General features: G+C 51.9%; 9 protein-coding genes across 9 annotated transcripts; 3 read left to right on the forward strand and 6 right to left on the reverse strand.

Annotated features, from left to right (window-relative positions):
- Positions 1–79: 79 nt before the first annotated feature.
- Positions 80–1953, reverse strand: HOO65_070065 (Histone-lysine N-methyltransferase SET9; the record flags this gene model as incomplete). The annotated part of the gene is made up of 2 exons (XM_071004971.1): positions 80–1726; positions 1840–1953. 2 exons carry the CDS (start codon positions 1951–1953, stop codon positions 80–82), a joined length of 1761 nt encoding a protein of 586 aa, XP_070856783.1.
- A 775-nt stretch (positions 1954–2728) lies between these two features.
- On the forward strand, positions 2729–3649 carry HOO65_070066 (mitochondrial 54S ribosomal protein uL14m; the record flags this gene model as incomplete). Its single annotated transcript, XM_071005135.1, has 3 exons — positions 2729–2746; positions 3113–3197; positions 3384–3649. 3 exons carry the CDS (start codon positions 2729–2731, stop codon positions 3647–3649), a joined length of 369 nt encoding a protein of 122 aa, XP_070856784.1.
- A 491-nt stretch (positions 3650–4140) lies between these two features.
- Positions 4141–4598, reverse strand: HOO65_070067 (DNA-directed RNA polymerase II subunit RPB9; the record flags this gene model as incomplete). The annotated part of the gene is made up of 2 exons (XM_071005198.1): positions 4141–4185; positions 4257–4598. 2 exons carry the CDS (start codon positions 4596–4598, stop codon positions 4141–4143), a joined length of 387 nt encoding a protein of 128 aa, XP_070856785.1.
- Positions 4599–4977: 379 nt separating this feature from the next.
- Positions 4978–6182, forward strand: HOO65_070068 (Peptidyl-prolyl cis-trans isomerase ssp-1; the record flags this gene model as incomplete). The annotated part of the gene is made up of 3 exons (XM_071005067.1): positions 4978–4986; positions 5107–5642; positions 6023–6182. The coding sequence occupies 3 exons, from the start codon at positions 4978–4980 to the stop codon at positions 6180–6182; spliced, it is 705 nt and encodes a 234-aa protein (XP_070856786.1).
- Positions 6183–6276: 94 nt separating this feature from the next.
- HOO65_070069 (uncharacterized protein) lies at positions 6277–7635 on the reverse strand (the record flags this gene model as incomplete). Its single annotated transcript, XM_071005043.1, has 4 exons — positions 6277–6287; positions 6331–7065; positions 7134–7245; positions 7309–7635. 4 exons carry the CDS (start codon positions 7633–7635, stop codon positions 6277–6279), a joined length of 1185 nt encoding a protein of 394 aa, XP_070856787.1.
- Positions 7636–8330: 695 nt separating this feature from the next.
- Positions 8331–10245, forward strand: HOO65_070070 (vacuolar H /Ca2 exchanger; the record flags this gene model as incomplete). The annotated part of the gene is made up of 4 exons (XM_071004964.1): positions 8331–8485; positions 8543–9049; positions 9163–9430; positions 9562–10245. The coding sequence occupies 4 exons, from the start codon at positions 8331–8333 to the stop codon at positions 10243–10245; spliced, it is 1614 nt and encodes a 537-aa protein (XP_070856788.1).
- Positions 10246–10503: 258 nt separating this feature from the next.
- On the reverse strand, positions 10504–13035 carry HOO65_070071 (uncharacterized protein; the record flags this gene model as incomplete). Its single annotated transcript, XM_071004897.1, has 3 exons — positions 10504–11716; positions 11788–12519; positions 12848–13035. The coding sequence occupies 3 exons, from the start codon at positions 13033–13035 to the stop codon at positions 10504–10506; spliced, it is 2133 nt and encodes a 710-aa protein (XP_070856789.1).
- Positions 13036–13967: 932 nt separating this feature from the next.
- Positions 13968–15023, reverse strand: HOO65_070072 (PHO85 cyclin; the record flags this gene model as incomplete). Its single annotated transcript, XM_071001240.1, has 1 exon — positions 13968–15023. One exon carries the CDS (start codon positions 15021–15023, stop codon positions 13968–13970), a length of 1056 nt encoding a protein of 351 aa, XP_070856790.1.
- Positions 15024–17418: 2395 nt separating this feature from the next.
- HOO65_070073 (von Willebrand factor type A domain protein) lies at positions 17419–21050 on the reverse strand (the record flags this gene model as incomplete). The annotated part of the gene is made up of 4 exons (XM_071004829.1): positions 17419–17719; positions 17799–17918; positions 18013–20509; positions 20603–21050. The coding sequence occupies 4 exons, from the start codon at positions 21048–21050 to the stop codon at positions 17419–17421; spliced, it is 3366 nt and encodes a 1121-aa protein (XP_070856791.1).
- Between the last annotated feature and the right edge of the window lie 6757 nt (positions 21051–27807).

Below are 27807 nucleotides of genomic sequence, written 5' to 3' on the forward strand. Positions count from 1 at the left end.
CTCAAATTTGAGAGACTAACAAAACGCATCCATAGCATATCGCTTTGTCCCTAAACTTGCGTGCCCATGTGCCCCATACCTACCTTCCCCGTTGCCGTGGCCCTGTTTCTGTATCGGCCCCTGCCTCTTCCCCTTCGCCTGGCGTCGTACAACTCCGGCTCCGGCTCGGCTGGACCTTGCGTCCTCGCGCACGCAGTTCGTCGGCTGCCCGCAAAAAGCGGTGGACTGTGCGATGGTCCAAAACACGCTCCTCGCGATCGCGTGGCCCAGCGGGTTCCGTCTTAGGCCACACAAAGCCGTATAGCTTGGAATGGCGCTCGCAGCGCGGACACGCCGACTTGGTGTAGTATGCGTTGTGTTGCACAAAGACGGCCGAGCAAATTGTGCATGCGATCCAGGCCATTTCCGGCTCACAGAGCAAAAGCGGCGTGAGGGTGTAATCGCCCGGCACGCGGCAAGGCGAACGCTTGGTGGGTCTGACAGCGGATTTTGACTTGGCTGCTGTCTTAGGAGCTGGCAGAGCGCTGGTGCTGCTAGCTTCGCTCTCGGGCATACTCTCGGGAGAAAGCAAGCGGGCATCCGGCTGTACTAAGGGCGCGTTTGAAGCCTGCTGCTTTGATCTGCCACCCCTCTTATCGAAAGAAACAACTACTGCTGTGGCCCCTCTGCTGCCAGACCCTCTACCGCTAGATCCGCTCTCGCTATCCGACTCGGACTTGGCTCTCTTTGCTGGCGTGATGGGGGGTGTCTCTAGCTGGCTGAGCCTGCGTTTTGGGCTCGGCTTGGTTGAGTCGGTCAAAGCTTTTGGAGACTCACTTGCTGCAATGCCGGGGCTTGCATTGGCAGCCGCTCTATGACGTGCACCACGCGCTACTTTCGGTCGGATGTCTTCTGTAACCGCAAGCGCCGCCGACGAGGAGCGCGAGGCCGATGAGGCCGAGATGTCGTCACAGCGGCGTCGGCGGCGTCTAAGCGAGTATCCCTCCGCTGCCAGCTCACCCCCCTCAATGCTCGGCTTGACCCCCGAAGGCACACCAGCCACGGCCCCTTCCACAGGCTGGGCCCAGCCATTGCGTAGATTTTCCTCGCATGTCTTGCACAAACAGTCGCAGTTGTTTTCCCCAAAGTAGCTTGCGCTGTACGTGACAGTGATTTCCTCGCCGACCTCGATGTTGCGCGTCGCCACGATCTCAATCCCCGACTGGCTGGTGGTCATCAGCTTCGCATTTGCGGCGCAATCGTGGTTGGCAAAACGCGCTGGGCCCATAAACAAAGACGCGCATTTACTGCGGGCCGAGACCACAACACTAAAGTCCTTTTTTCTCACTGAAATTTCGCGCTCCTCTTCGGGAGTCATGACTACCTGGATGCCGGCCAGGTACTTGATGGTCTCGTTGCGGCGGATAAATCGGCGTGCTGTGATAGAGGCTTCATGGTTGATGATGGTGTAACGATTCGTACTGTTGACTTCCCAGGCACAGTCGACACGATAGACATTCATGTAGCGGCGCATGTGGGCGCGGAAATTGGTCTTTTCGGCATCGGTTCGAAGGCTGGTGTAGAACTTGGACAGGCCTTTGGTCTCGATGAGCTGCTGCTCGGCACTGTCGAGGTCATTTTTGACTATGATTTCATTGGTGATTATGCTGGATATTTCCTCCTCACGCGTCCCTCGCGACGGGTGGTACGACGGCCGGTTCTTGGGTACTATAGTCCAGTAAAAGGCCTAGTGGGTAGAAAGCATCGCCGCAGAGCGCAGCATTAGCATTTTCAAGCGATGACAGGGCAGGGAAGGAAAAAGAGGCGGACCGCGGGGGCCTTTTGGGGTTCAAATCGTACGTGGTCAATAAGAGAATCGGTGAGGATGTCGTCGTAGGCGGAGATTTGCGCCAGGGTTAAGACGGGTTTCTTGCTGTTATTGTTGTTGCTCTGTGCTGCAGGTTTGCGCGGCATTGTGGGTGAGGTGGAGCAAAGGCTACCTGCTCTGTGTGTGTGTGTGTGTGTGTGTGTGTTCAAGAAGGAAAAGGGCGGAAAAGAGCGGAAAAGAGCTTGGCCCGGCTGGAAGCACCGTCGTAGAGAGACAAGGAAGGGAAACCGTTCAGAGAAGCTGTTATACGAGCCGGCAAAGCCCAGCGTAGATACCGGCGGCTCGTGTTGGCAATTGCAATTAACGTGACGTTGCACAGATTTATCAAGACATTTGATTTTTCCAGCCAGAGGTTTCAGAAGAAAAAAGGACGCAGATTTGTGGGCAAGAAAGAACGAAGAGACAAAGAGCGAGGTAAGCCAAGTCGCCTGTTTAATTAGGGAGAATGTTGAAGATGGAGAAATTTAGGAAGCCAAAAAAACAAAGTAAAAAAGGAACAGGCGTGCCCAGATATTTCTCCCATCTTGCAAAAAAGGAAGGAACTAATACTAACGGCAAGAAGAGGAGGAAACAACCGCCTCCCAGGAAAAAGTGTCGCAAGATAGCTCGCTTTCTGCGAAATAAAGCATCAACAGCAAAATAACACAAAAGCAGGTACCTGGCTACGTAACGCAGCACAGCACAGCACAAGCGGCAAAGCCCCAACCCCAAATCCACGCCTTGGACTTGGCGGGAAGGAGGGAAGAGCCAACCAAATATGCGGCAGCGGCACGGGAGTCCCAGGGGAAAGTTGAGGTGCCAGCCGCTGCCAGCTGCCAGCATTGATCACTGTGTCATCGGGTGGTCCCTGCAGCTGTCACCATGTGCCCTCAATCAGCTGTCAGTCAGCTTTTAGCAGCTGTCACAAGCTCTGAGCTGTTGCTCTCCATGCCGTACTGTATGCACTACAGTATGCACCATTATATGTACTGTATACTACAGTAACCTGTTGTTCTCCACCAGCCTTGGGCCCCACTGAAAAGCTTGGAAAGCCAAGGGAAGAGAGACACTGGCGATGGATGGCCTTTCCCTGATGCTCAGGCTAAAACAGCGAGAAAGCTGTGATTGCACGTTCTTGCGCCAAGCGGAATTAAACGGCCTGCCATGATTCAACTGAAGGTGAGCAGGAGCCGAAGCCGGGTCTCGCCCAGTCCTCCCCAATTGGCCACATTGCATGACTAACCAGACTTCTCCCCTCCTCTCTAGACTATCCTCAACTGCATCGACAACTCGGGTGCCGCCCTAGTCGAGTGCGCTATGGTGGTTGGCCAGAAGCGCCATGCTGGTATTGGTATGCACAAACCCCGGGCTGAAGAAAGCTGTCTGCCTTCCCACCTAGCCTCGTCCCGCCGCTCCTCTATGTCCCCGTTCCTGCCCGCTACTGAGCTATCCTAATATCCGGTGCAGTCGACACACGCTAACCCTATTACTATCTCTTTCTATCGTCGCTGTCTAGGTGATCGCCTTGTCGTTGTAGTGCAGAAGCAGCGTGGCTCCTCCGAGTCCGGAACCACCATGGCCAACAAGGTCAAGCGCGGAGACATGCGTCACGCCGTCGTCGTCCGCACTAAGCAAATGTCACAGAGACCCGATGGCAGCGTCGTACGCTTCGACGATAACGCCTGTGTGCTGATCAACAAGGCCGGCGACCCGGTCGGATCCCGCATCAACGGTGTGGTGGGCCAAGAGCTGCGCAAGAAGAAGTGGAGCAAGATATTGTCCATGGCGCCGCTGCAGGCGTAGACAGTGAACAGGATGGGGCTGGCTTACAGGGCACAGGCGGTCCTGGCGGCGGAACGGAAGCCCGTCCTGACTGTGTGGGTATTGGCACGGGGACTGGGAGCAAAGACTGATGTGCATGTACACTTACATTACTTGTATTCATATATTGAGGCTGCCTTTGCGAAGGCGACTTCATGGCGTTTAGTTTGCGATTTTTTTGCCTTTTGTCTTTTCAAATCCACCGACTCTCCCTTAGATGTCTGTTTCCAAGCAGCTCCTTGGAAAAGGCGGGTGTACAATATACAGAGTAAATACGATGGTACTATGAGATAGGAGCATATACAACAAGCACAGAGATTGTTTGGTCTGTTTTCATGCATCACGGTCTTTTGCTATAACACTCTTTCATGAAACATGAAAACATCAACATAGGCATGTTAACTCTAACGCAGGATAAATGACAGCTGAGAACTCCTAGAACGCCACCGTAAAACCAAAGGAACCCCCCACGCTTACTGGAAGATGTGGCCGCAGTCGCAACACACATAGAACAGTTTCTGTAGAGGAAGAATCACAAAGTTAGAAAGGCCCTTCTCAACAGCACACAAAAGACATCTGTCCATCTTACCATTCCCGTTTCGGCGCTACGCTGCTGCGACTGGAAAAACACAGCCTCGGGGTGCGAGCAAGCTGGGCACTGCTTGTTGGAACGCGGCAGGGTCGGGTCCGAGCCGACATCCTGCGTCACTCCAGCCGTCTCTCCAACTACGTTGTTCAGGGTGTTGCGGAACACGCACGCACTCTCGGCAGCTTCAGTATGCTCGCATGTCCGGCACGTAAACATGAGCACGCGGCGCTGTGGATCTTCCTTGGGATATAAAGTATTGGAACATTCGCTGCAGAAGCGGTACGCGATGTCCGTTGGCTGCTTGGTCTCGGAGTAGGAGTCCTGTGATTGAGGGGACGACATGGCGGGAGCGACGGGGAGGAGAGCGGATCTGTCGAGAAATAGATGTGGATGCGGGTATAAATACCAGAGCGGCTGTGTAGACGTAGATATATACAATATGCCGTGATAGAGCCTCAAGATAGCAGACGAACAGAAAATAAGAAAAAAGGTCAGCCCTGTCTTCCCAAAGTTCTCAGCCTTGTCCCCACACTGCCGTCACAGTTCGGGTATAACCCCAAAATTAGGGTTATTTAGAGTTAAGCTTCCACCCTCCTACGGGCTCGTTGCCTGCATTGTGCTCGTTTTAACTAAAACTACTCAGTTCAGCCAAGCCTGGCGATACAAAGCCTGCTATCACTGTATTATTGTCTCTAGACTTGCCCGCTCTTGCGTATCGAAAATGCCTAGCGTAAGTGGTATTTATTAGACAACAAGCCTGCCCCTTATCAAGCTCCTTTCCCTACTATGTAAAGCTGCTGGTAATAGCCTTGCTAATTTCTCGTTACTCTTGTTTCTGTCCCGCCCGTAGGAAATCAACCAAGAAACTGGCCTTCCCATGGACTGGGAGGTCCGTCATAGCAAGAGCAAGCAGCTACCCTACTACTTCAACGTTGTCACCCGCGATTCCCGCTGGGACCCACCGCCCGGCTTCGATCGAGAGCAGTTGGCACGGTACATGGAAGCCTCGGGTCATTCCAGCGCTGCGTCCGGACCAGACTCGGGTTTTCAGGTGCCAGCTAACAAAGTATGGGCCGCCCATCTGCTGGTCAAGCATGAAGGCAGCCGACGACCGTCGAGCTGGCGTGAGGCCAACATCACACGCAGTAAGGCCGAAGCTGAAACGATCCTCAAGGGTTATGAGACAGAGATTCGCGCGAAGCGTGCAACTCTGGGTGATTTGGCTGTCCAGGCCAGTGATTGCAGCAGCGCATGCAAGAGAGGCGATCTGGGCGTATTTGGTCGTGGCGACATGCAGCGCGAGTTTGAGGAGGTTGCGTTTTCCTTGAAGCCGGGTGAGATGAGTGGCATTATAGAAACGGCAAGTGGTCTACATCTGATTGAACGGTAAGTTGATTTCCGGGTTCCGGGGGAAGTGTGGGAGCGAGCTAGGAAGAATCTGCTGCTAACATACTGCAATACTACAACAGCCTGGGCTAATATCACCAGCCATGGTACTCGGGGAAGTCTTTACCTGAACATTTGATTAGGGTCGAATTGCGGCCAAGTTGTGGCCGAGTTCTCTGTAGCTAGAAAGGCCCTTCTTCTTGTTATATATCAACTTTGCTACTCTCTGTACTGCCTGCTTCCCGCGTAACTGATACTTCTGCTATCCATAACACTAAAACTAATAGCCACTGCGGTTAGCGACGAACCAGCTCACTTTCTACTCACCAGCTCCCCTCCCCAGCCTCCCTCACAGTCTTACGCATGCCCTCACTATACAGCAAAACAACTGTCACTACGCCAAATCCTGCCATCGACAACACTGAGTACGGCGCTGCTGGGCTTTTTTCCCTGTATAAATGGGTCACTCCTAATGCCAGCCCGTTGATCCCAACAACAGCCCCTATAGCCGCCGTCTTTACCGGTCTATCCCCGCCATAGACCCCATGGGATAACCATGCGCAGTACCGCCACACAAGCGGATACATGACTTGCCCCAAGATCCCGTTCGCCACCACCACCACGGCATTAGCCGTCAAATCTCCCCTGACAAGCTCAGTGGCTGGCTGTGCCAGTGCCAGTGTAACACAGCGAGCTGTAAATGCCAGTGCCTTGGCAGTGGACAGTCTCGTAGCACGGGCTAGCATCGGCGCCAAGACCATGTTTACTACAGCTGCTACTGCAGCCACTACAAGCGTCAGGAAGCCTCGGAGCGAAAATAGGGCTGTGCGGCATTCGTATAGCTTGAAGCCCCAGATCACAATGCCGACATCCAAGATCGACTTGGCCAGATCGCCGGCTCCTGGTGTGGCCGGTGATTTAGCTGTAGATATGCCAAGAAGCTTGGATAGGAAGTCAGCCGGTGTTACACCGCTGTTGAATGCGCTGACGGCTGTGTCTATTCGCACATGGGTCGCTGTTGCTACTAGATGCGTGTATAACATGAGCCCTAAAGTCGTCCCAAGAACGGGGTTGGCAAGAGCCCGCAGCATTATGTGGCCTTTGGGGATCGCTCTCTGAACAGACGTTGCGATTAGCCAGAGGAGAAGAACGGCGGAAAGGTCAAGTATAAACAGAGACAGCCGGCGAACAGCAATGCCGGCGCTGAAAAGTGCCAGAAGGAGCATGGCATGGAAGAACGGGACAAGTCGAGCGTCTGGGGCACCGGCCTTAGAACAACTATTGACTGCCTGCGGCGTTGAACCTGCGTCACTAACAGGCTTGAATCGCTGTTTGGCTGTTTGTACAGCTTGGCAAGCAGAGATGGCCAGAAGAGCGTAGCTTATGCTAAAGAGTAGGGGCCAGAAAACGGCGTTGGTGAGGACTGGGCTGGTGTTAATAAGGGACCGGACTTTTCTTTCTTTGCGTTGCTTTATTTTTCCTTTGACTCACAAAAGGCTGCTACGGCCCGTGCCAACTGTGATACGCCCATGAACTTTCCTGACGTTATTTGCAACAGTGGGATCGCGAAGCCTATGCCGATGTTCTCGTTCAAGGTCTCGACCTTATTGCGGTTAGTAAATAATCAACTTTATTGATGTGCCTCTTCGTCTTTCGACAAACTCACTCTGCTTTGTAGCGTGTAGACATACCACGCATCGAGTGCCGGGAAAATCCACGCGAGCAAAATACATGCCGCAAGGAGCGAGACCATGGATACGATGGGTGAGAGGTATTGCAAGCCATGAGACTGCAAGCAGACGGCGAAAAGCCAAATGAGAAATTGGGACACCGCGTATATAGCAAGCAGCACGAGGATATCTTTCAAGTATGCCAGCGCTGCTTTAAGAACCAACGGTGGTAAACGCGCGAGGCAATTTCGCCAAGCCGCAGTCGTGGTGCCATAAGCTGTATTAGATGGGAGACCGTTTTCGGTGCTTTGAATAGCTGCCATTGACACAATACACCAAGCACTGATGTGTACTCAAAAAGCAAGTGCCCAGTTCGCCCATTCATCCTCGCCGTTGCCCTCGTCCCATGCCAGTATATAAAGCCGATCCAAATCTTCCCCTTAGTCTAGTCGAAGCCCGAGGTTGGACAACTACCTAGACTACTCAAACTCGAAGCTGACGCGGGAGTAACTACCTAGCTGCCTCCCCGTTCTTCCCATTCTAGCAATTACTCGCATCGTATAATCCCATGTTTTGCAATCCCGCAACTAATATTTTTACCCACGGCAGTTCCAACTACTCTTTCCCCGGCCAACACGTGATACAAAATGAGTTCCCCAAAAAACATGTCTTGCTCTGCATAAACAAAGAATCCTTTCGCGTCGCGTTCGTCTCTCGTGGCTTTTCCTATCGAGATTCGTCTATTGAGAAAACGCAGCCGGGCCCTATAAAAAGATGTTGGCCGCTTTGTGGGTCGGGAGGCAAGGTATCACAAGATAAGATCTGGGTTGGACTTGTAACTAAGACAACTTACCGATCGAGCATGAACGACCTTGCCCTGTCACGGTTGTGTAACCTCATTGGATAGCCAGCTGCTGTCAGCTGTCAGTTTGGGTGATCGTCTAGATAACCCTAGATATACCTCTCGGCCAACCTCACATGGCCTGGCTAAACCCTGACATCCCATTCCTCGCCCATCATGGATCTCCCAACCCTCGAGCGCATTTCCCGCGACTATAGTCTTGGTCTGGGAAATTCCCGGCTCCAGGCTATGCTTGAGGATGACTTGTTCGCTAGCTGGGCTGAGTTGCATCTCACCCCCGACAACCTCCTGACTACCGATGAGCTTGCAGCGTACGTTCCCCTCCCGTGCCCCTTTCATCCGAACTCCTATCTCTAACATCTACATAGATATTCCGCACTCCAGGCCTCTGGCACTGTCGACCGGCTTGCAGCCTCCGAGGACCTCTCAGCTCCCGGTCTTGCAGTGTTTAGCGACTCTGAGCTCCGCGCTGCCATTCAAATGCTCACTGCCTCAACAGCCCAGCTCACTCAGCACACACGTGCACTACAAGCCCAAGAAAGCTCTCTTGTCCGACTTTCCTCAGTGCAGAGCACGCGTGATGCAAGCCGCTCCCGCCTCGCAGATGCCCACCTCACGCGCCGCGCCGCTGCTATGGCCGAAGCCGAAGCCCGGCTCCGTGAAGCTCAGGACCACGTGGCAGAGAAAGTGGCAGATGCGCGGATGGATGCAGAGCAGGCCTCCAGCGAGGCTGCAAGATTGGTGTGTAGTATTGGGGAAGCGGATGATAAAGTCCTGCAGGGCATGGAGAAGCTGGCGCGGGAGCTGGTTGGTGGTGAGGAGAGAGAGGCTGAGAAGGAGCAGGAGCTAGACAAGCTAAACAATGAGGCAATGAGGTACCCTTGCGCTTGCTTCTACTTCCACGAGATACTCGGGCACGCTGACCATGTAGTGTTCTCCGGTCGAAGAAAGCTCCCGGCTAACAGATCTTTTTTTTTCTCTCTTCTAGGCTCATCAAATCTACCGTCGAGCTAGCCCGCACTCGCCTCGACCGCGTGTATCTCGACGGCCTAACATCGCCTCTGGCTGCCACTGGCTTTGGCACAGATGAGCTGGAATCGACCGAAGCACTACAGATTGAAGTTGAGTCTCTCTATGCCGAGATCCTACCAGTAGCCCAGATGGCAGTGGAGAACAGTTTCTTAGAGCCGGCGCGATCAACATTACTAGCCCGACATACAGCCGAGAGACAACATACCACAGCGGGACTGAGATATGTGAGTACTACATTTCACGACACGGGGGGTCTCTCTTTTTGGCCCTGATAGACTCTTTGGGTGTCCATGTATTATTATGGTTATGGTATATTTTTCGTGGTACTAATTAGAAAATTATGTTGTCGCATCAGACAAACGAGTGCTTCGAACATCTCCTAGATCGCATGCGGCGAGTAAAACATAGGCTGGAAACTCTCCAAGCACACCAGGCTACAACAACTCTCCTAGCCGAGGCCGCGGAAAAAGAACTCTCCACACCGATTACCATGCCGGCGCTACCCCAGAGTCCTGACAACAACACACCTACAGCTCCGGGAGCCTCTCCAGCCCCCACCACAGGGCGACCCAAAATCTCAGATCCGGCTACGCCCGGGCCAGCGCGCCGACGATGTAGCCCCTCTTTAACCTTCACAGCATTTGAGCGAGCCCTACACACGCTAGGTGTCAAACCACCCGATCCCATGGCGGCTACTAGCAAGGCCATGGCAGATCTCCAGCTCCTGCAAATGCTAGCGCGGACTACAGCTGAACGTTCATTGACCGTACAAGAGACATCGCGCAACGCACAGGCAAGCTTCGAAAGCAGCGCGGCGCACCACCTCGCAGACTCAAAGCGGGATATCGACACGCTCTTAGGCCACATCAAGGCAGATTATCCGTTCGGAGACGTTGGGCTGGCCGATCCAGGCATGGCAGAGAGTTTGGCATGGATCGGTAGGGAGGTCAAAGAGGCTCAAGAAAGAATTGCCAATGTCCAGACTAGCCGGGTTATAGGCGGGGAGGAGAAGGATAAATTTGTAGAGATGTGGCGGTAGCGATGTGTGCCGACACACAGTAGGAAAGACAAGCAAAACAAGGCAAAGTAGACAAATATAACCGTGCCCAAAAAAAGAAGGAAAACTGAAAAAAAGAAAACTCCAGCCTATCCATGTAATAAATGCGCAACAAAGCTAACAAAAGAGACAATCAACGAGGAAGAACAAAACAACAAGGATTGGAACATAATGTACAAGCAGACAAAAGGGGAAGGAAGGATAGGGCAAAGGGGCCATGCCCAAGAAGGGAAAGGAGCATTATAGCTCACTCTTTTCAGAGAGGTCAGAGGCAACTGACGATGAGGCCTCTTTCTCATCCTGATGCTCCTCAGCGGCTGAATCGTCAAACAGCGATGACACGGTGACCTGCGGCTCTTCTGGATCAACCTGTGTGGAAAATATCGGCTCGGCTTGGAGCATAGCCTCGGAGGAGGCCTCGGCCTCTTCGGCCGCCGCCTTCTCGGCAGCAGCTCGTTCGGCAGCCTCTGCTTCGGCTTTGGCCTCCGCGGCCAATCTCTCGGCTTCAGCTCTGGCCTCAGCCTCAGCCTTTTCCCTAGCCCGTTGCTCCACCGACTCAAGATTGAAATCATCTGTAACATCGTTATGCAAGAACTTGGCGCTTACCACCTCCTTAATTTCTCCAAGCTGTTTTACTGCTGCGCGTGCCAGATCCATTGCCTGATCTTCGATAGCGTTGGCATAGTCGTGGGTCAAGCTGAGATCCGAATGTGTCACAATCATGGCTTTGAGGCCATCGGTCCATTCATCGAAACGAGCGCGCAGTTCATGATACTTGGCCCAGTCCTTGTACGTGACTCCGTCCATCCAAGCCCACTTCATGCCAATTTTTTGCAAAGCCAAGTCACGCATAGTGTCCAACGTCTTGAAGTGTGAGTCGGCATTCTCTGTGATGGCGGCTTGTAGCTGTGTGTCGAATTTTTGGCGCCATGAGCGAACTTCCTCAGCCTGGGTCTTGATAAGAATGCCAGTTTGGCGCACTAGAGCAGCAACCTGGGTATTGAACAGATCCAGGGTAGAGTACTGGCTGTCCTTTTGGTTCAGAGTTTCCAGAATCTGGGTCTTGAGGGTTTGTATCTCCGTGTTAATAGCTTGACCAAGTTGATCAACCAAAGCGTGGCCAGTCTCCATGAGCGGCGAACTCAAGATATCCTCAGTCACGCCATGAATAAGGCTATCGATTTCCGCAGCGCCCTCATCTGCAGCCTTAGAAAACCGCTCCTGCCACTCTTTAAGATCAGCAGCAACCTGAAGGCGTGCATCATGGCGCAGTTGAGACTCATTCTCGGATGCCTCAGGGGCTTCAATCATTGACGGGTGGGAGTATTTCATATTGTGGCGGCTACCAGCAGAGTTAGAGGCCGCAGCAGTGGCTGTCTTTCCGCTCGCAGCAGGCTTCGTCTTAGAAGCAGGCTTTTGGGGCGGCTTGACAAACGAAGACGTCTTGGCCTCACTAAGTAAAAGTTAGCATAAGGGTGACCTTTTGTTTTAACCTAACCATGCCTGCCTGCAGCTCAAACTTACGCAGATGTTGACGAACGCAGAATATGGGTAGTCTTCGCCTTATGAAGACCCTGCTTCCCCTTATATCGCCCCAGGCGCTTTCCAATACGCACCAACTGAGGCTCAACGTTGTTCGTGTAGACCACTTTGATGTGGGGCCAGATAGCCGTGTCTAGAAAGACATACGTCTTATTCAAAACCCATACGGCCGAGGGCACAGCCGTATCCTTGGTGAAGTCCGATGCTGCCTGGTACGAAGCATAAGCATAAGGCTCGACAGCCACGTAAGCAGGAACCAGCACCTGGTGATACGCATGTGCAGCGCCGTCCTGAGCGAGCAGATAGTATGGGGCCAGAGCTTCGGAAGTCTTTTGCATAGCCGGAGCAATCTGCTCGTTGTAATGCCGGCGAGCCTGGGCCTCGTACTGGCTGAGCCATGGCCGCACCAGGTCATCGTACTTGGCTCCCGCAATGTGGCTGGCCTGCTCAAGACGGGGACCAGCCGTCTTAACGGCATAGTTTCGGGCGGGGGTAAAGACAAAGGTATCGGCCGATTGGTAGTACGGCCGGGCAGCGTCGACGTATGGAGCGATATACGCATTGTAGTATGGCGAGACTAAGGGCGAAACCGAAGCTCGCAACTGAAAGTACGGCTCGCAGAGGGCCGGGAGAGTGGGGCTATCATGGGCGGAAGTCTCCGGGGCAGTCGGGCAGCGGAAAAGGATAGTGATGATGGCGTACCAGGCAAAGAGTCTATACACAGAAGTTAGCAGCGGTCGGAGATAACGGATGGACATGATGTCAGTTTTGCAGACAACCAAAGAGGAGAGATCCTGACAGTGAGATGGGGGAGAAAAAAAAAGAGGAAAAATAAAAAAGAGGAGAAGCCTAAGACAGAGCCCTAGGACGAAAGGCACCTGCCCCATTGGAAGTGAGATATTGGCTTAGAAAACTCTACGCTCTTTCCTGTCGGGCTTCTCTCTCTTGCCTTGTTGTCGCGTTCCTGTTGTTTTGTGCACTAGCTCCTTCCCTGATTATCTACCTCTCCAGCCCCTCTACCGGACTTGTGGTGTCGTCTTACCTAGCTCCAAGCCCAAAAACGCGCATTAGGAAAGAGCCGGTCCGCGATGACGACGTCTTGTGCTTGTTACTTCGGCCGCCTGCCATTTTCTGCTGATCCGGCGCGCCGCTACCAACTGGTGCTGCTGCTGGCGTTGGCGCTGCTGTCGCTCCTGCTGGTGGCCTGACGTTTGGGGAAGCCACAGCCATTGTGTAACTTGAAACAGAGTTGGAAACAAAAAAATGGAAAGAGCGGGAAAATGGAAGATCGTAAAACTGCTATGCACGTCGAAAGGCTTGGAACGAGGCTTCGGGCCGTTGAATTACGCGTGCGCAATTGCCTTTTTCTTTGGCTTAGTGCTTTAGCTCGTGGTCGGCTCAGCTAGGTTGGTGGTAGCGTGGTAGCTCCCAGCTTTGGCTAAATTTCAACGAGCAAAAGGAACAGGGAACAAACGATAGCAACCAGCCTTGCAGAATAAAGCACAAGAGAAAAAGCCGTGAAAGTTTGGGCAGGCAGAAAGAGGCGTAAAAATGATCCTGGAATCGAAAGAAATGCTACAGCAAAAATTAGGACAAAAAGAACAAAGGCAGATAAGAGGTTGAACAGGGCTAGATAACCACGTGCAAAAGCTCTGTTCACTCAGCGCGACCTGTCTTCTTTTTTTCTGTCTTCCTGCTTCCTGTGGCTTTTTCTATGTGGGCTTCCGGGCCTACTTGCTTTCGTGCCAGTTTAATGCTACGAAGCCACTCCAAAGGTTTCGTTGGTGTCTGAAAGCTGAATCACTCCCTAAGCTTCGTCTCATCTTCGAAGCAACTACTAAGAAAATGTTTTTGACCCCGGACCCACTGACGTAACGGATCCTATGGCCAATCAAAGAACTGCATGTTTTGTGGTTCGATGAATGTAGGGTTACTGTGTCGGATTATAAGGGTTATGTTGTATCTTGATCTTGGGGGAGAATTGCAACCATGCGATGCTGATGTATGTGTAACTATGTAACTATATGTTATTGGGTATTTTGTTCTTTTCAAGTCACTGGCCCAGCCTTGCAACCGTAGATTCCACAAGCAAACAAATCAATCCATGGACCCGGCCTCGAGTCCTTGTTCAAGCCCTGCTCCAGAGCCAACCTTCCCCCACATCATGTCGCTATGTCTCTGACTCCGTTGCCCCACCGCTCGTTCCCGCCGCCAGTCTTCCAGTATTCTAGCGCGCGTTGTATCTCAATTAGCCCATCGACCATCCTTTCTGTCGTTGTTTGCAGCTCAAAGTTGCTCAAGAAGCAGAAACTGACCTCGAGTCTCGTCAGCTCGCCGTTCTTGACGCCCCCGACCTGAGCAATGCGCGCGTGTGGCCACGAATGGTCCTCCAGTGCCTTGCTTGCCACATCTAATGCCGCTAATAAAAGGCGGTGCACGTTGCGCGGCGTCACCTGCATCGTGCCCTCGGTCCGCGCTAGTCGGAAGAGTGTCAATGCCGTCCAGATGTACACGCCGCTGCTGTGGGTGCAGTATTTATGTAATCGCTGCAGATATTCGCGTGCTGTAATTTGTGGTGGGTGCTTGCTGTAGAAACGCCGCGTAACGGCGTTGTGCTGTGCCGAGAATGGGTGAGGCATGGGGACGTCGAGGGGCGGGTCGCCGGTGGCAGGTGGTTGCGGCTGTAGCTGTGGGTGTAGCTGTGGTTGCGCCTGCGCCCCTTGGAGTTGGTCTTTGTCTGTGCCGGAGCTTTGTGGTCGTTGTAGTCGTTGCTGTTGTTGTTGTTGCTGCTGCTGCTCTTCCTTCTTTTGCTGGCTATGCCCTTGCACGGTTTGCTCGTCCTTCAGAGCTAGCTGGCGCATGCGTGCCAAGTCCCGCTCGGAATTAGACCGAATGATGTGCACTTTCTCGGCCTCCATCCCGCGCATATTTGTCATTGTGGCCGTCGGATCATGTGGGCTTGGCGGGATATCCTCATGGTTATGTAGCAGCATCTCTACTACGTCTGTTAATAGCTCTAAAGCTAGCAGTGGCTTCATCTGTAGGGGGCCCGCTGGCTTAGGCACCGGTGGCGACAGCGGCGTTAGGGGAGATGCAAGCGGCGAGGCCGTCGTTGCGGCTGCGGCTTCTGCGGCCCGGAGCGGAATAACGAAGGGGTCTTGCGACGGCACAGGAGCCGGTGGGGGAACAAGTACTGCCACTTCGTTAACGGCAATCATAGTAGACAGACAGCAGCTGCGACAGTGGCTAATGAAGTATGTTTAAAGAAGCGGCGGCGGCCGTAGTTGTAACGCAAGCTGCAAAGCCGTTCAGGAACTCAGGTAGGAATGCGTAGGGGGGTTGCAAGTAATAGCCAAGCGACTTCAGTGGCACATGTGTTTTTCTTCGGTTCGCCTTGATCCGCGGAAGGGCAGGTTTGATCGAGATGAGGAGATCGGACTTTGGCTTGTCTTGCTCGGGTCCAGGAACAAGGATTTTGTTAGGTGTTTCTTGTCACCTTCTCAAGAGCACGCGACCTTTTTTTTTCTTTTTTTCTGTCGTTTTTGCGCCTAGTTAGAGTTGGGGCCTGACCAAAGCTGGGGGCACCGAAAGTGTCTTCTCTAGTAGGCTATTCTTTGAAGAGAGCCGGTGAAATGGAGAGGAGAGAGAAACAAAAGCCAAAAGCTGCAGTAATGAGGGAGGAAAGAAAAAAACAAAAGCCCTTCGCAGAATGGCAAAAAGAGAGGAAGAAAAAAAGTTGGAGCTATTTATTTGCGCATGGATTTTCGGGCCGTTGTCGTAGCCCTCCAAAATAGTTAAACTAGGCTGGATTTTACTACCTTGAGGGCCTCCAAAGTAGCTTCAGCCTTGGCATAACGAGAAAAGAAGGAAATGAGAGATGGGCAAATAAAGTTTCTTTTTTTTTCTTTATAGCTTGCTTGTTCCTGTTTACTATGACGTCAAAAAATACATCGGACGATATATACGTGCCACTCATACACTCATCAAGCCATTCTACAAAAAGGAGAGGGGGGAGTACTTAGTTGAGTAGCAGAACAAAGTATGCATTGCTAGGGTTCTCTTTGCTACGGCAAGGTTACACCAATAGCCAGCGAGTTACCCCAAAACTAAGACAAAACAAGGGAAAAATTAAAAGAGTAAAAAAACCCCATCAACCTTTCCTCCGTTGTTGACAGCCCGAACACTGATCAAGCCAAAAAGATATGATGTTGACAAGAACGAGATTCGAACTCGCGCGGATTGCTCCACTGCGAAGCTTCTTGAGTTAACAGAAACCTGAACACAGCGCCTTAGACCGCTCGGCCATCTTGCCTTGGATTCGCGGTAATAGCTAACCCTACCAGTGGCTTTAGAGCGTCAACTTTGGATGACTAAGCAATCCAGAGGTAGAGGTACATGCGCCCCCTCATCGAGTATTCGCGGCCCCAGGCCGTCATATTACCGAGACACTAATAGAACAAATAGAAATAAAGACTAGGAGACACTTGAGGGCTGGGCACTTGACACTACTGACCGGCTAGAGCTGCTCTCATCCGGAACTTACCGTACTGCGGCAAAAAAAAGAATGGCAGGTAGACAGGCGTTCAAGACCAACTACTCGCTTACACATATACTAGGCCGGCATGTGCTGAAAAATACGAACAAACTAGGCGTGGTGCCTACGGGCCGGCTTGACCACCTACAGTATTTTGGCATATCCGCTTCAATCATAACACGCCATTTGGCCGTGGGAGATGCGGGGAGGTGCGAGACGGGGTGGATGCGCGGATGCGCAAAGGCTGTCCCAAGGGACACAGCAGATTACGGGCAAAACATCTGCTGAGGTGCATGAAAAGCACGTATAGCCAAACAGAAGGCGCCAGGCTCTCCCATTCCGCTTAGTCCCTGGGAGTCTGCACTTTTGGGCTTGGCGTTTGTTTCTAATTGGCTTGTGGAGCTTTCATGTTGCTGTTCTTCTTGTAGTCTTGCCCCCTAAAGCCAAAGTAGCCCACCAGAATCGCCCGAGTCGAACAGCACTGAATCCGTTGCCAGACAGAGCTGGCCCTTCAAAAGGCGGACTGCTACGGCCTTCTTTCGGGCACTCCATGTCTTGCGCATATATCCCTTTGTTTTTCGGGCACATGCCTGTGATCACCTCTCGTGAAGTAATCGTAGCCGCTTGTGCTGCTCTCCATCTGGCCATATCGTACCATTACTTACGCCACAATACGAACATGCCGTCCTCATCAGTCTCACAAGCAGCAGGAATTAATCAAAACAGTAGAAACAATGGTCAATAAGAGATGAAGAGTCGTGAAAGACTGGTATCAAGAGAAAAAGAGCCATAGCCAGAGTATGTCAAAAAGAAATAGAAAATGGCACAAGGGGAGGAGGAAATAGCAGGAAAAGGAAGAGAAAGGAGAAAAAAAAACCGCTGAGAACAGGCAAAATCAAAGAGCTCCAGGATATCAATCCGATGCAGCAACAAAAAAAAAGAAAAGAAAAGAAAGAAAGAGATGACCCCCGCGACAATTGCTGAGTACAAATACACCCAATGCATATCCATGTATCTTTATGTTCTCCATCTTTGTTTAGACCCCACACCCACATCTACACTTAACACCCACCCCCACTCTAGGCCTCCTCCATGATCCCCCCCTCACCACCACCCTCATCACGCCACTCCCGGCTCCGACCTGTCAGCTTCTTCACGCCGCTAACACGACCGGCCCAGAGTGCCTCAATCGAACTGCGAAAAGTAAACGCACGCTGCGAGCTGATGACACCAATAGCTTGCAGGACAGCTTTGCGACTATCGCGCCCAAACACGGCAGGATGGTTAATCCATTCCAGGCTAGCCTCGAGCTCAGCATCCAGCGCAGCAACGGTCACCGGGTCGATCCCGACATTCAGGCCAAGCCCATCACTAGACCGACTGTACGCAAGCGTATTTCCATAGCCGCCATTGGCAGTCGAGCTTGATGTGGGCGTGGGCGGAGATGGAGTGCGCTTACGGGGAGGCGTCAGCGAAGTCGGTGACGAGTTGCTCACGCTTGGTTGACTCGGCACAGGGATCGGGGGGAGTAGACCGGTTAGGCGGGGGGGACAGGGGGAAGACCACCCTTGCCCAGGCCCTTGAGAATAGTGCGAGTCTCATTGAGCAAGGTATGCGCACGGTCGTGCTGTCCACGAGAAACCAAAGTGAGCGCCCGAGTCAGCATGTCTGACGTAAGCAGCTCCATGCGACGCTGCACAATTCCGGGATGCGGAGGAATAGGGGGCACCATGGCCCATGACTTTTTGTTGTTAGACGCTGGGAGCATCGTAATGGCCAGAAGAGAGGGCCGGGGCATGTGAGTAAGGGTCCCGTCACGGAGGATATCACCCCACGTAAGGTCAGCCTGAATAAGAGGGACCTCCTCCACAGACATAGTGCGCTGTTCGTCAGAGTCCATGTTGCCTCCTAGTGCCTCAAGGCCAGAAACTAGCGTATCCCATGTGTCTTGAGGCAAAGCCTCCTGCGTAGCGTTATCGGGCATAATTACCAGCTGCACCAGGACATCGCGCCTATCTCCGAAGCGCAGATCACCTAATGACGCCTCGGCGTCACGGCCAGCAGCCCGCTTGGTAATCTGCAACGCTCCGCTGATCTTGTGGAACTTGGCTGGAGACCCCTCAGGCAGCTTGAGCTTAAGCTTAACATTCTGGTGTGAGAGGGATTGCATGGAACCTAGGCATCCTGCTAGACACTCGCGCAGCATCATCCAGTCTTTGACGTAGGTGTATGAGGCCTTGGTGCGAGTAGACAGCTCAATCATAGTATCAGGCTTGTGCGTCATTCCCAGTCCAAACGAGTGGATGGTGATCTTGGCCGCCTCGGCACGCGAAACAACAAAATCAACACTATCGGCATCCGACGTTGACGCATCGCTGATGAGCATGATTGTGGCAATGGGGTTGTTGTATTTTCGCTGCATCAGCAGATCCATGGCAACATTGGCGCCCTCAACAACATCGGCCCGGTGGCTCTTTTGGCCTACCGGTTTGATAGAACCAAGAACATTGGACCAACCATGCCACGCCTTGGTGGTCATGCCGACAATTGGGACTCCGCCACCACCGGAGCCAAAGGTAACCAAGCCCATGCGATCGCGCTCTCCCAAAGTGCTAACCATGAAACGCAGAGCATCCCGGACCAGGTTTATCTTGACGCCCTGCATAGACGATGAAATTGGGACAACAACCACAACGTCAATAGGCACATGAACTGAGGCTTGCATACTCAGTGGAGGCGTGCGTGCTGCTATCGAATTGGCATAGTCAGCGGGACCCGGCGTGGAAGACTTGGGGACGCCCCATGACGCCACAGAAGAGACGCGCTGCCTAGTCGACGAGGAAGTGGTACTATTGCCCCAGTCATCGTCCTCGACCTCTGAGTAGTCGCCTGCGCCTCGTCTGTCATACTCAGGACTGCGGACAGGAGATGCCTCAACGGCGTTAAGATCGAGGAGAGCCTGTTGCCAAAGCTTGAGTTGATTGCGGTTCTCAAACTTGAGGTGGAATTGTGGCAGCTCAGCAACGGAGAGACTGAGAGTTAGAATATGGGAGATCTCGTCGGGCGAAGCAATCTCCAACACTTCATTGAGATGCTTCTTGATCAGAATTGAGCCTTTAAGAGTGCACCTTGTCGTCTTTTTAGGCAAGCCAGAGGCGGCATCATCTGGATTAAAGGCCATTTGCTGGTTGATTTTTTTCTCCTTAACGCAAATCAACATTTCGGCAAACAAATAGCACTCCAGCTCCTGCCAGGAGACCCGGTCCTTGCCGACACGCAGCGTGCCATACAGGCGCAAGCGACCAAAGCGACCAAAGTCAAGTCCATGCCAATTGTCGACACGGTTGCGCAGGTTTTCCGTGATCTCATCCAAAACCTCGCGAGATTCATAGGGGTAAAACCGAGGGGCTGTTCGGACAGGCGAGAGTGGCCTGGCGTAGCTATCTTCTGAGCGAGCTGTAGATACGGGCACGGGCTGAGGAAGGGGAATTATTGGGACTCCCAAGTCCTCGGGGTCGGCCTGCCACTTGTTGTCGGGCACCTCGACGGTAATCAAGCAGGTTATGCTCTGTTGCTGACGCGAGCGGTTGATTGTGGGGAACTCAGAACGAACAATTACAGTGGGGTGAGGTATAGGGTTCCGTGCAATGGGGCGCGGGCTGCTGATTGTAGTCTCCATCGCTTGGACATCGTAATCATGCCGGCGGCTAGGCCCGCTTTGTGTAGTTTCAGGATATCCGTTTGAAAAGCTTGTGGTAGAGGCTGCGCCAGTGACTTCGCTGTCGGAGCGCTGGTGAGTGTGGGTAGTTGAGCGAAGCGTGTAGCGCTCACCCCCACTCTGTGAGCTATCTCGGGCTCTTGTGGTGCTAGGGTCACGAACTCTAGCAGTGCTACTATCCCGTGTATCTCTACCGTCACGGTCACGGGTGTCTCGTCCATTGAGGCTGCCGGGCATAGACATTGCTGTGTTACGAGGGTTGGACTCGGTGCCGCTAAATCTCGCAGTGGTTGGACTAGTGACAGGAAGTGGTGCTTGTGGAGATGGCGGTGGCGGCGCATCCCAGGCGCTATTTGCTGCGCTGTTTCGGCCACTTCCAGGCGTTGGAGTAGTGGTTGCTTGTGACCGGCTGTCATGAGTCGAGGGTGACCTCACCATGTTTGAAATTTTTTCTAAGGGCTATTTAGTAAAATGCACAGCAGCGACAAAATAGGCCCTTCAGCCCTGAGCCAATAAAATTACTAGTAGTAATGGCTGTAACTCACCAATGTCTATAACATTCCCGCCTCTACTAGTGTCGAGATGGAGCGGGGCATCGCAAGTTGGACAATATTGAGATTCGAATTCTTTGATGAGGGCATAGAAGCAGGCTTCATGTGCCACGTGGGTACATGAAAATTGAAGTATGCGCTCTCCCCGAAGGGTGTGTTCAAGGGGCTCCTCGCACACTGCGCATTCGCTACCGACAAAAGTGCGTTCCCTGCGGCCGCGGCTGCGATCTGATGATGACATTGCTTGCTGGCCAGTCACGCCACTGGCTATGGAGGGGTTTCGCTCCTGGGAGGTGTGATATTGTGGCTGTGGCTGCAATTGCAGCTGTTGATGTTGTTGTTGCTGCTGCTGCTGATGTTGTTGTTGTTGTTGCTGCTGGTTATAGGTGTTTGCGGAAATAGACGTGCCTGAGAGGAAGAGAGGGAGAAAGAAAAAGTGCATCGTTAGCGGATTGGTCTAAGACTAAATAAAATAAGGTGGTTCTAAAGGCGGAGTGGCGCTTGTTTTGTGTCAGGGGCCAGAAGGAAGGGGGTTGATAGTCGTCTTGGACTAGAGATTTTGGAAGGCTTCTAAGCTGTTAAGAAGTAGCCAAGGGCTAACAAGCAAAAGCAAGACTTTTGATTCCTTTTTTCCTCGTTCTTGTCCTTGTCCTCGTCATGTCTTGTTGGTCCGTTGAATGTGGCTGTTGTGCTACAGTGAGTACCGAAGATACACAACCAGTCATGAGACGGGCCACCGCAGGCATCGATAAGACTTGCCTAGACCCAACATACGACAATGAGGAAGACGGGAAAAAAGGAGGGGCCAGCGCGTATGTTGCACATAGCCACAGTCAACAGAAGGAAGCCCACTTTGTCTCTCATGATCGTGAGGCACAAGGGGGGTCCGCAGTATTTACCTTTGGCGGGATATGACGGGCCTGGCTCATAAAGTATGGGATTGAGAGCAGGCACTGGCGGCTCGTCTCTATCCCTCTTCTTTTTTCGCAAACGGTCGTGGAGGTCGGAAAAGTGGTGCTCTCTCTCGCGTGAAGGCCTTTCGGGGTGACTGGAGGAGGAGTGAAATGAGGTGGTGGAGGCAGAGAAGGGGCCGTTACCGAAGCCGCGTTTTGATCGGCTAAACATGAAGGATAGCGTGGAAAAAGAAGAAGAAAAAAAGAAAAGGAAGAGAAAATAAAAAAGAAGAGGGGGACAACAAGAAGCAATAAAAAGAAAAAAAGAAAAAGAAAAAGAAAAACGACACGAGGAACACAGAAAGAAGGAAATCTACAAGGAATTCTGCACAAAGAAAAGACGACCCAGGGATGGATGGATGGATGGATGGATGGGATATGATGTGTTGCGGCTTGTGGGCAAGGTCAAGGCCGCCTCAGGTTTCTTCTGAGTCTTGCGTCTGGGTGTCTTGCATCTGAATTGGACGATAGGCTTTAAGTGGGAGCGCGAGACGAGACGAGACGAGGCGAGAGTAGAAATGGAGTATATTTTCTTTTTCTTCGTCTTCTATTCTTCCCGGCCGGGCTGAAGCTAGCTACTGCAAGGAGGTTGCAAAGAACGCTGAGCCGAGGAATAGAAGGGTCGACGGCGGTGAATTGGCGGGTCAAACAGTCTGAGCAAGGGCTTGAATTGAGGTTTCGTGGAGACCAGAACAAGTCCAGAACAGAAGCTCGCAGAAAATAAGGGTCGTGAAAGGAAGGGAGTCCAGAAGCGATAGACGCGAGGCCGTTTTCTTTTCTTTTGATTTTTCTTTTGATTTTTCTTTTGTTTTCGGGAGGTTTTGACAGCAGATCATGAGAAGGAGGGAAAAGGAAATAAAGGAAGAAAAGAAAAAGAAACAGGAACAGGAATCGCAAGGGCTTCTCCGTTCTTTTCGTCTTTATTGCAAGGCAAGGCGTGAAGCAGAGCAAAGAATGGTGCATAGCACAACAGAAAGCAAGGACTTTTAAGCAGCCCGACCTGGCCTGGCAAAGGCGTGGATTTAGCGAGTGTTTGAAGCAGGGAATATTGCTGCAACGCAGCTGCACAAGCACAGGCAAGCAGGCAAAGCGTACAAAGCAAAGCCAGGGCTTGTTCTTGGTCTGTCTGATCCAAGTCAGGCCAAGCCAAGCGGGGGGAGTGCACTGGCCTCATAAACAAAGTCAGGGCCACAGAAAAAGAGGATTCAGAAACCAAGAAAGAGAAGGAAGACACAAGGCCAGCATCGTTGTCATCGTGACTGCTGCGAATGGCTTTGGCAGCTCATATTCGAGAGAAGAAAGGCTGAAAATGAGGCAAGAAACGCGGGATGGAGATGATCTTTTGGAGGTTTAGCCTAAACAAAAAGGACAGACAGCAGCACAAGGCTGTCACAGCGATCCCCGTCTACAAAGGAAAGAGGTGAAATTCTTTCTTGGCACATGAAGGCAAAAAGGGAAAGAGCCAAGAAAAAAGAAGAAAAAAATTATAAAAAGTGATAAAAGAAAAGACAAAAACGTGATGTTTTTTCATCCTTTGACTCGCAAATTCGGAAGGAGGCAGGCTTTCTTTGTTCGTGCAGTTGCCCAAAAAGGCCATGCGCCAAACCCACCAAACAAGGCCAGAACAAATACGAAGAAAAAAAAGGCAGGAAATGCTACTCAAGACCCAGCAATGTCACACCCAGCCTGGTTGTTGCAAATACCTCTACTACGATGCCCATCGTCCATCGTCCATCATCTGTCCCATCGCCATCATCCATCACCCAAAACCCACAGCCCACAGCCCACAGCCCACAGCCCACAACCCACAACCTACCCGCCCGTCACCACCCACGCAAGAAAAGGGCGGTCGGCAACTTGGGACGGCTCACGTAGCCGAGCACCCTCCCCAACAAGGCAGGAGCCATACAGAAACGGAAACAGCCACAATCACGCCTGGCCGGTCCTCCCCTCTGAGCGATCCCATTGGCTAGAAAACAAAACGCCTTGTTTTATATCCTCCCCATAATGCAAGGCCATGATCTTTCTCCTCTACACATTTTGTCTGTGTGCTGTGCACGTTCGGCGTTGCAAACATTTGTCTATCTGCAGAAGCCCAGGATCTAAAATACCTAGGAGATGGTTAAAACCTAGTAAATAAGAGAACTACAAAGAGGGCAAAGCGCAGCAGGAAGAGTCTGAGCACAGGCAGCCTAGTTAGTGTGCTGTTCTTGCCAATAGGAAAAGAAGAACAGACAGCAAAATTGGGGAGGGAAGGACAAGGCAATGTGATGGGTGAGGACCCAGCAGGGATACATGTCCATCCATCGAGAGGAAGGGGGGGGGGATCGGAGTGCGAACTGAGGAGAGGAGCCAGATCCAGGGGCCGGGGACGCGAGAGGAGACCAGCCGTCGTTATGGAAGCCAGCCAAAATGCGCTGCCATGAACCACTGGTTGAGAATTTTGGGAAGTAAGAAGTCGCACCAAGCTAGCAAGCAATCAGTTAGTCGGAACAAGCATGACAGGGCAGGCAGGCTGGAGGGGAAAAACAGAAACAACATCTCCTGCAAAGATAACATAGCGTACATCGAACAAGCCCTCTTCCTCCCTCCTGCTACGACTCCTTCAGTCAAAGCTTTTGATCAGACGTTTTTGGGCCAAGAGTAGGTACAGGAAAACAAGGGTTATGTTGATAGATAGGGTTATCATGAAATGAGACAGGCTAGCTCAGGGGAACTTTCTTCCATAGAAACACAACTTAGCACAACCTAAAAGCTTACTCTTTGTTCTAGCTCAGTCTAATATTGGCCAATATTGACTAGGGGAGGGTCCAGGAGACAGGGTCAAGTTTAACGTTTTTCAGGGCTCAGCGGCGTCACAGAGCGAGCGAAAAAGCTGATCTGGAAGCTGTCAAGCCCGCACAAGGGGTGCTGTTCTTTTTATGCAAGCCAGGCCGTGTTGTGCATAAAGCGTGCATTTATTCTCCATGCCTGTTTATCCTCGCACGAGGCAGGCCGGAAATTAGTACTAGCAGGAAGAGGCCAAGTTTTTCATGCCATTCTGGGTTCCTTTTGTGCACGGTTATGCATGCAGTGAGAGCGCGTTGCACAGATAAGTGGACAGGAAGGCTTTGTTCATGCTATAGTGTGCAGCAGAAGTCGTTTTTGGGGGTTGATCCGTTCTATTAAAAGGTATATATGGAAAAGGGCAGACAACAGGAAGCAGGAAGCAGGAAGCAGAAAGCAGGGAGCAGGAGGCAGAAAGCAGGAGTAGGAAACAGAAAGCAGAAAGCAGAAACCATCAGAATACATATGATAAATAGCAGAGAGCAGACAAACATAGGGACGAGCTGTCGCCCACAAGGCCGACTCGACGTTGGTTTTGCAACTTTAGGAAAGCATAGAGCAAAACGCAACTGCCAAACGTCTAAGAAACAAGGAGAACAAAAGAACAAAAAAGGGGGGGCAAATCACAAAAACAAGGCAACAGTCTATTTCAAACGAAGAGGCAGAAAGAAAAAAAAAAAGCAGGAACAACAGGAACAAGGCAGGAACAGGCCGACTGGAGTTGGAGGCGACGTGACCTTGGAGGTGAAGAATATGCAAGGGAGAGGCCCTTCCCTGACAAGCGGGGCCTGGTGAACATGTGGGTCTGAATGAGAGGGGCCTTTCTCTCTTTCTCTTTTTTTCTTTTCCCATTGCTTGCTAGCTTAGCTAGGCTCGAGCATTTCAAATACAGGCAGGCAGGAGGGGAACTATAGCACATATTGTGTCAGAGCTGGCCGTGAAGAAATGAGCCTAGGGTCTTTTCTGGTAGTTTCCCCGCTGAAGCTCGGTTGCTACCAAAAGGACGCTTCTCCGTCTTGGCAGCTGCTTGTTTCGCTTTCTAACGCGCGGCAGGCTCTGTCTACGAACTGCAGCAGCAGTCCTATAGCAGTTTCCGCCGTTGTTTTCGTTTGCTCCTGTCTGTTTGTATTTTTCTGCTGTTATTTCCGGTTTGAGCATGTAACACATGCGGACTACAAGGAATAAGTACATATGCGAGTACCGTGCACTTGTCTATACTGCATATCTTGGTTGTCTCAGTCTCAGTCTCTCCTTTTTCTTGCTGGCTTTGTTCGTGGCCGGCAAGCCGGGCAGCACGCCAAGCCTAGCCCAGATGGAATGCCACACGTGGCTGGGCCCCTGCTCTGCTCTCGGGACAGAGGTAGACGGCCTGACCTGGACGACGCCGATTGGGGCAGAGGCAGTGGGGGGCAAATGTCTACAGCTTGGGGACAAGCCGGTAGGTTGCCTGCTTCTCTTTGTGTGTCTGGGGCTAGGCATCAATACTAGATGACACCCACGGCCTTCCTTTCACATGTCTTTCACGAAAGCCTTTCCCCTGCCAGGACCGCATCACCTGGCTTTTTCGCACGTTTTCTCTCCTCGCTTTGGTCTAAGAATAACCCACAAGGCCATGTATAGCGAAAGGGGGGTCTGTGACATCACATCACTTTCTCTATTCGGGGCTTCTGCTCATATACACTGCACATAGTCTATTCTGATAGAAGCTTGAAACAGAAAGTACTGCCTGTTAATTGCTGGCTAGTTGGTAGAAGCGCTTCTACGAGTGCTAGTGCGGCTCCTCATAACTGACCAAAAAAGAAACGCCTAGGGAAACGGTTTCGGAGCCGGCAAGAAGAAAAAAAAGTTGCTGATAAAAACTCTCGGACATAGGGCAAGAGTAACGCCGGCCTAGCAGCTAGAAGAGTTGTCGTGTCTCAGGGTTTAGGCGGTTTAGGCTCGAAATGGGAGAGGGTAGTTCCTTGTCGCTCAGTGGGGATGCCTATAAATTTGGCTTACCGTGTATTACATGGGTTTAATATAGTAGGCAACCAAGGGTACAGCAATAGTAGCGTTCGGGTATCCGGGGTCAGCTGCGGAAGTGCTGGCTAACAGTCGATAATACCTGACTGCAGGACTTACTGCACATGTATAACTAAATAGTCTATTGCCGTTGACAGAGCACATGTATATCAGCGCAGCATCCTTTGGCGCATGTTGTGTGGCTTTAATTAAAGCGGGCTTAAATTGCAGTCGTTGTGCGAGTGTGCTGTTCCCCCAAGTCATCCCATCAGCCAAGCCTATCATTGATATAGTGTTGGAGAAGTTATAGTCTGCAATTCCCGCTATTGTCTGGATTGGCTGGAAGTGTACATGAAAACAAGGGTGCTGCTGTACTATGGCGTGCTCATCGCGACCTGGGTAGCTGTTTATTCCGCCGGCTGATGGAGAGCATCCTTGCCTTAACTCAACCAATGCCAATGTTGTATTAACCAGTGCACTGGATTTGCATAATGTCATGGGCGGGTGATGTTCTGCTAGTTGTGAGGGCCAAGCGTCTTCCCCTCGACGACTATTGATTGGCTGGGCAGTGCTACTGCTTTCTTGATGTGACCATCAGCTTCGCATAATATTGCGAGGAAGCAGTGCAATGGCAGCCAAGCAGGCCGCTATTCTGCGGGTGTTTCCCTTCCACTGACAGCTCTCACGGGCGCTGCGTGCAGCCTCTAGCTCGTCTGTATTGATGGGAAGCACTATGTAACCTGAAAGAACAACTTATATCTTTCGCCTATGATGCCTGACCCTGACTACTGCAGCATACGGAATGTGGCAGACGGCAGACGGCAGCTGCATTTCCTCCATGCGCTTAGCGGCTGGGAACATATTTGCTAGATGCCGTATTGCACCCTCTTCTGGCTGCAGCTCGTCAGACCCGTGCAGCCAAATGCAATAGTTTGTGTGTTGTGTTTATGTATGTATGTGTCTAGCATGCAATTATGCTGTCGCTGTAGCGTTCTTCGAATCGGCGCATTGCGTACTGCTTGGCAAATCTTTGTGTATTGAGCTAGCCATGTTTTTCATGTTGCATAGTCTGCGACCGGGGCTTGGTCTGGATTTGGCTACGCCACTGCTTGTGTAACTGCTGGTAGGAGATGGACGGGCTTATCGGCTCCGGGAGTGGGCCATCTTTACTTCCACAAGCTATCTATCAGAGTGGCCTACTGCCCTTGTTGGAACCACTCTATTTTGCTCCTGGAAATCGCCATTTCTATCTGGCGGGATTGTGTGAAGACAAGCGCTAGGCCGCCCTCGCTTCCGGGGATGTACTGGGTGGCCATGTCTGGCCTAATAGAAAGGGCATATATTTATCGTGCTGCACAACAGGGACCGCAGCCATGATTCTTCCGAACATAAATACCAGTCATTGGTCCCTTTACTTGA

This window comes from Ceratocystis lukuohia (genome assembly GCF_044167205.1).
Source record: "Ceratocystis lukuohia strain C4212 chromosome Unknown Supercontig7_pilon, whole genome shotgun sequence".
Taxonomy (NCBI): Eukaryota; Fungi; Ascomycota; class Sordariomycetes; order Microascales; family Ceratocystidaceae; genus Ceratocystis; species Ceratocystis lukuohia.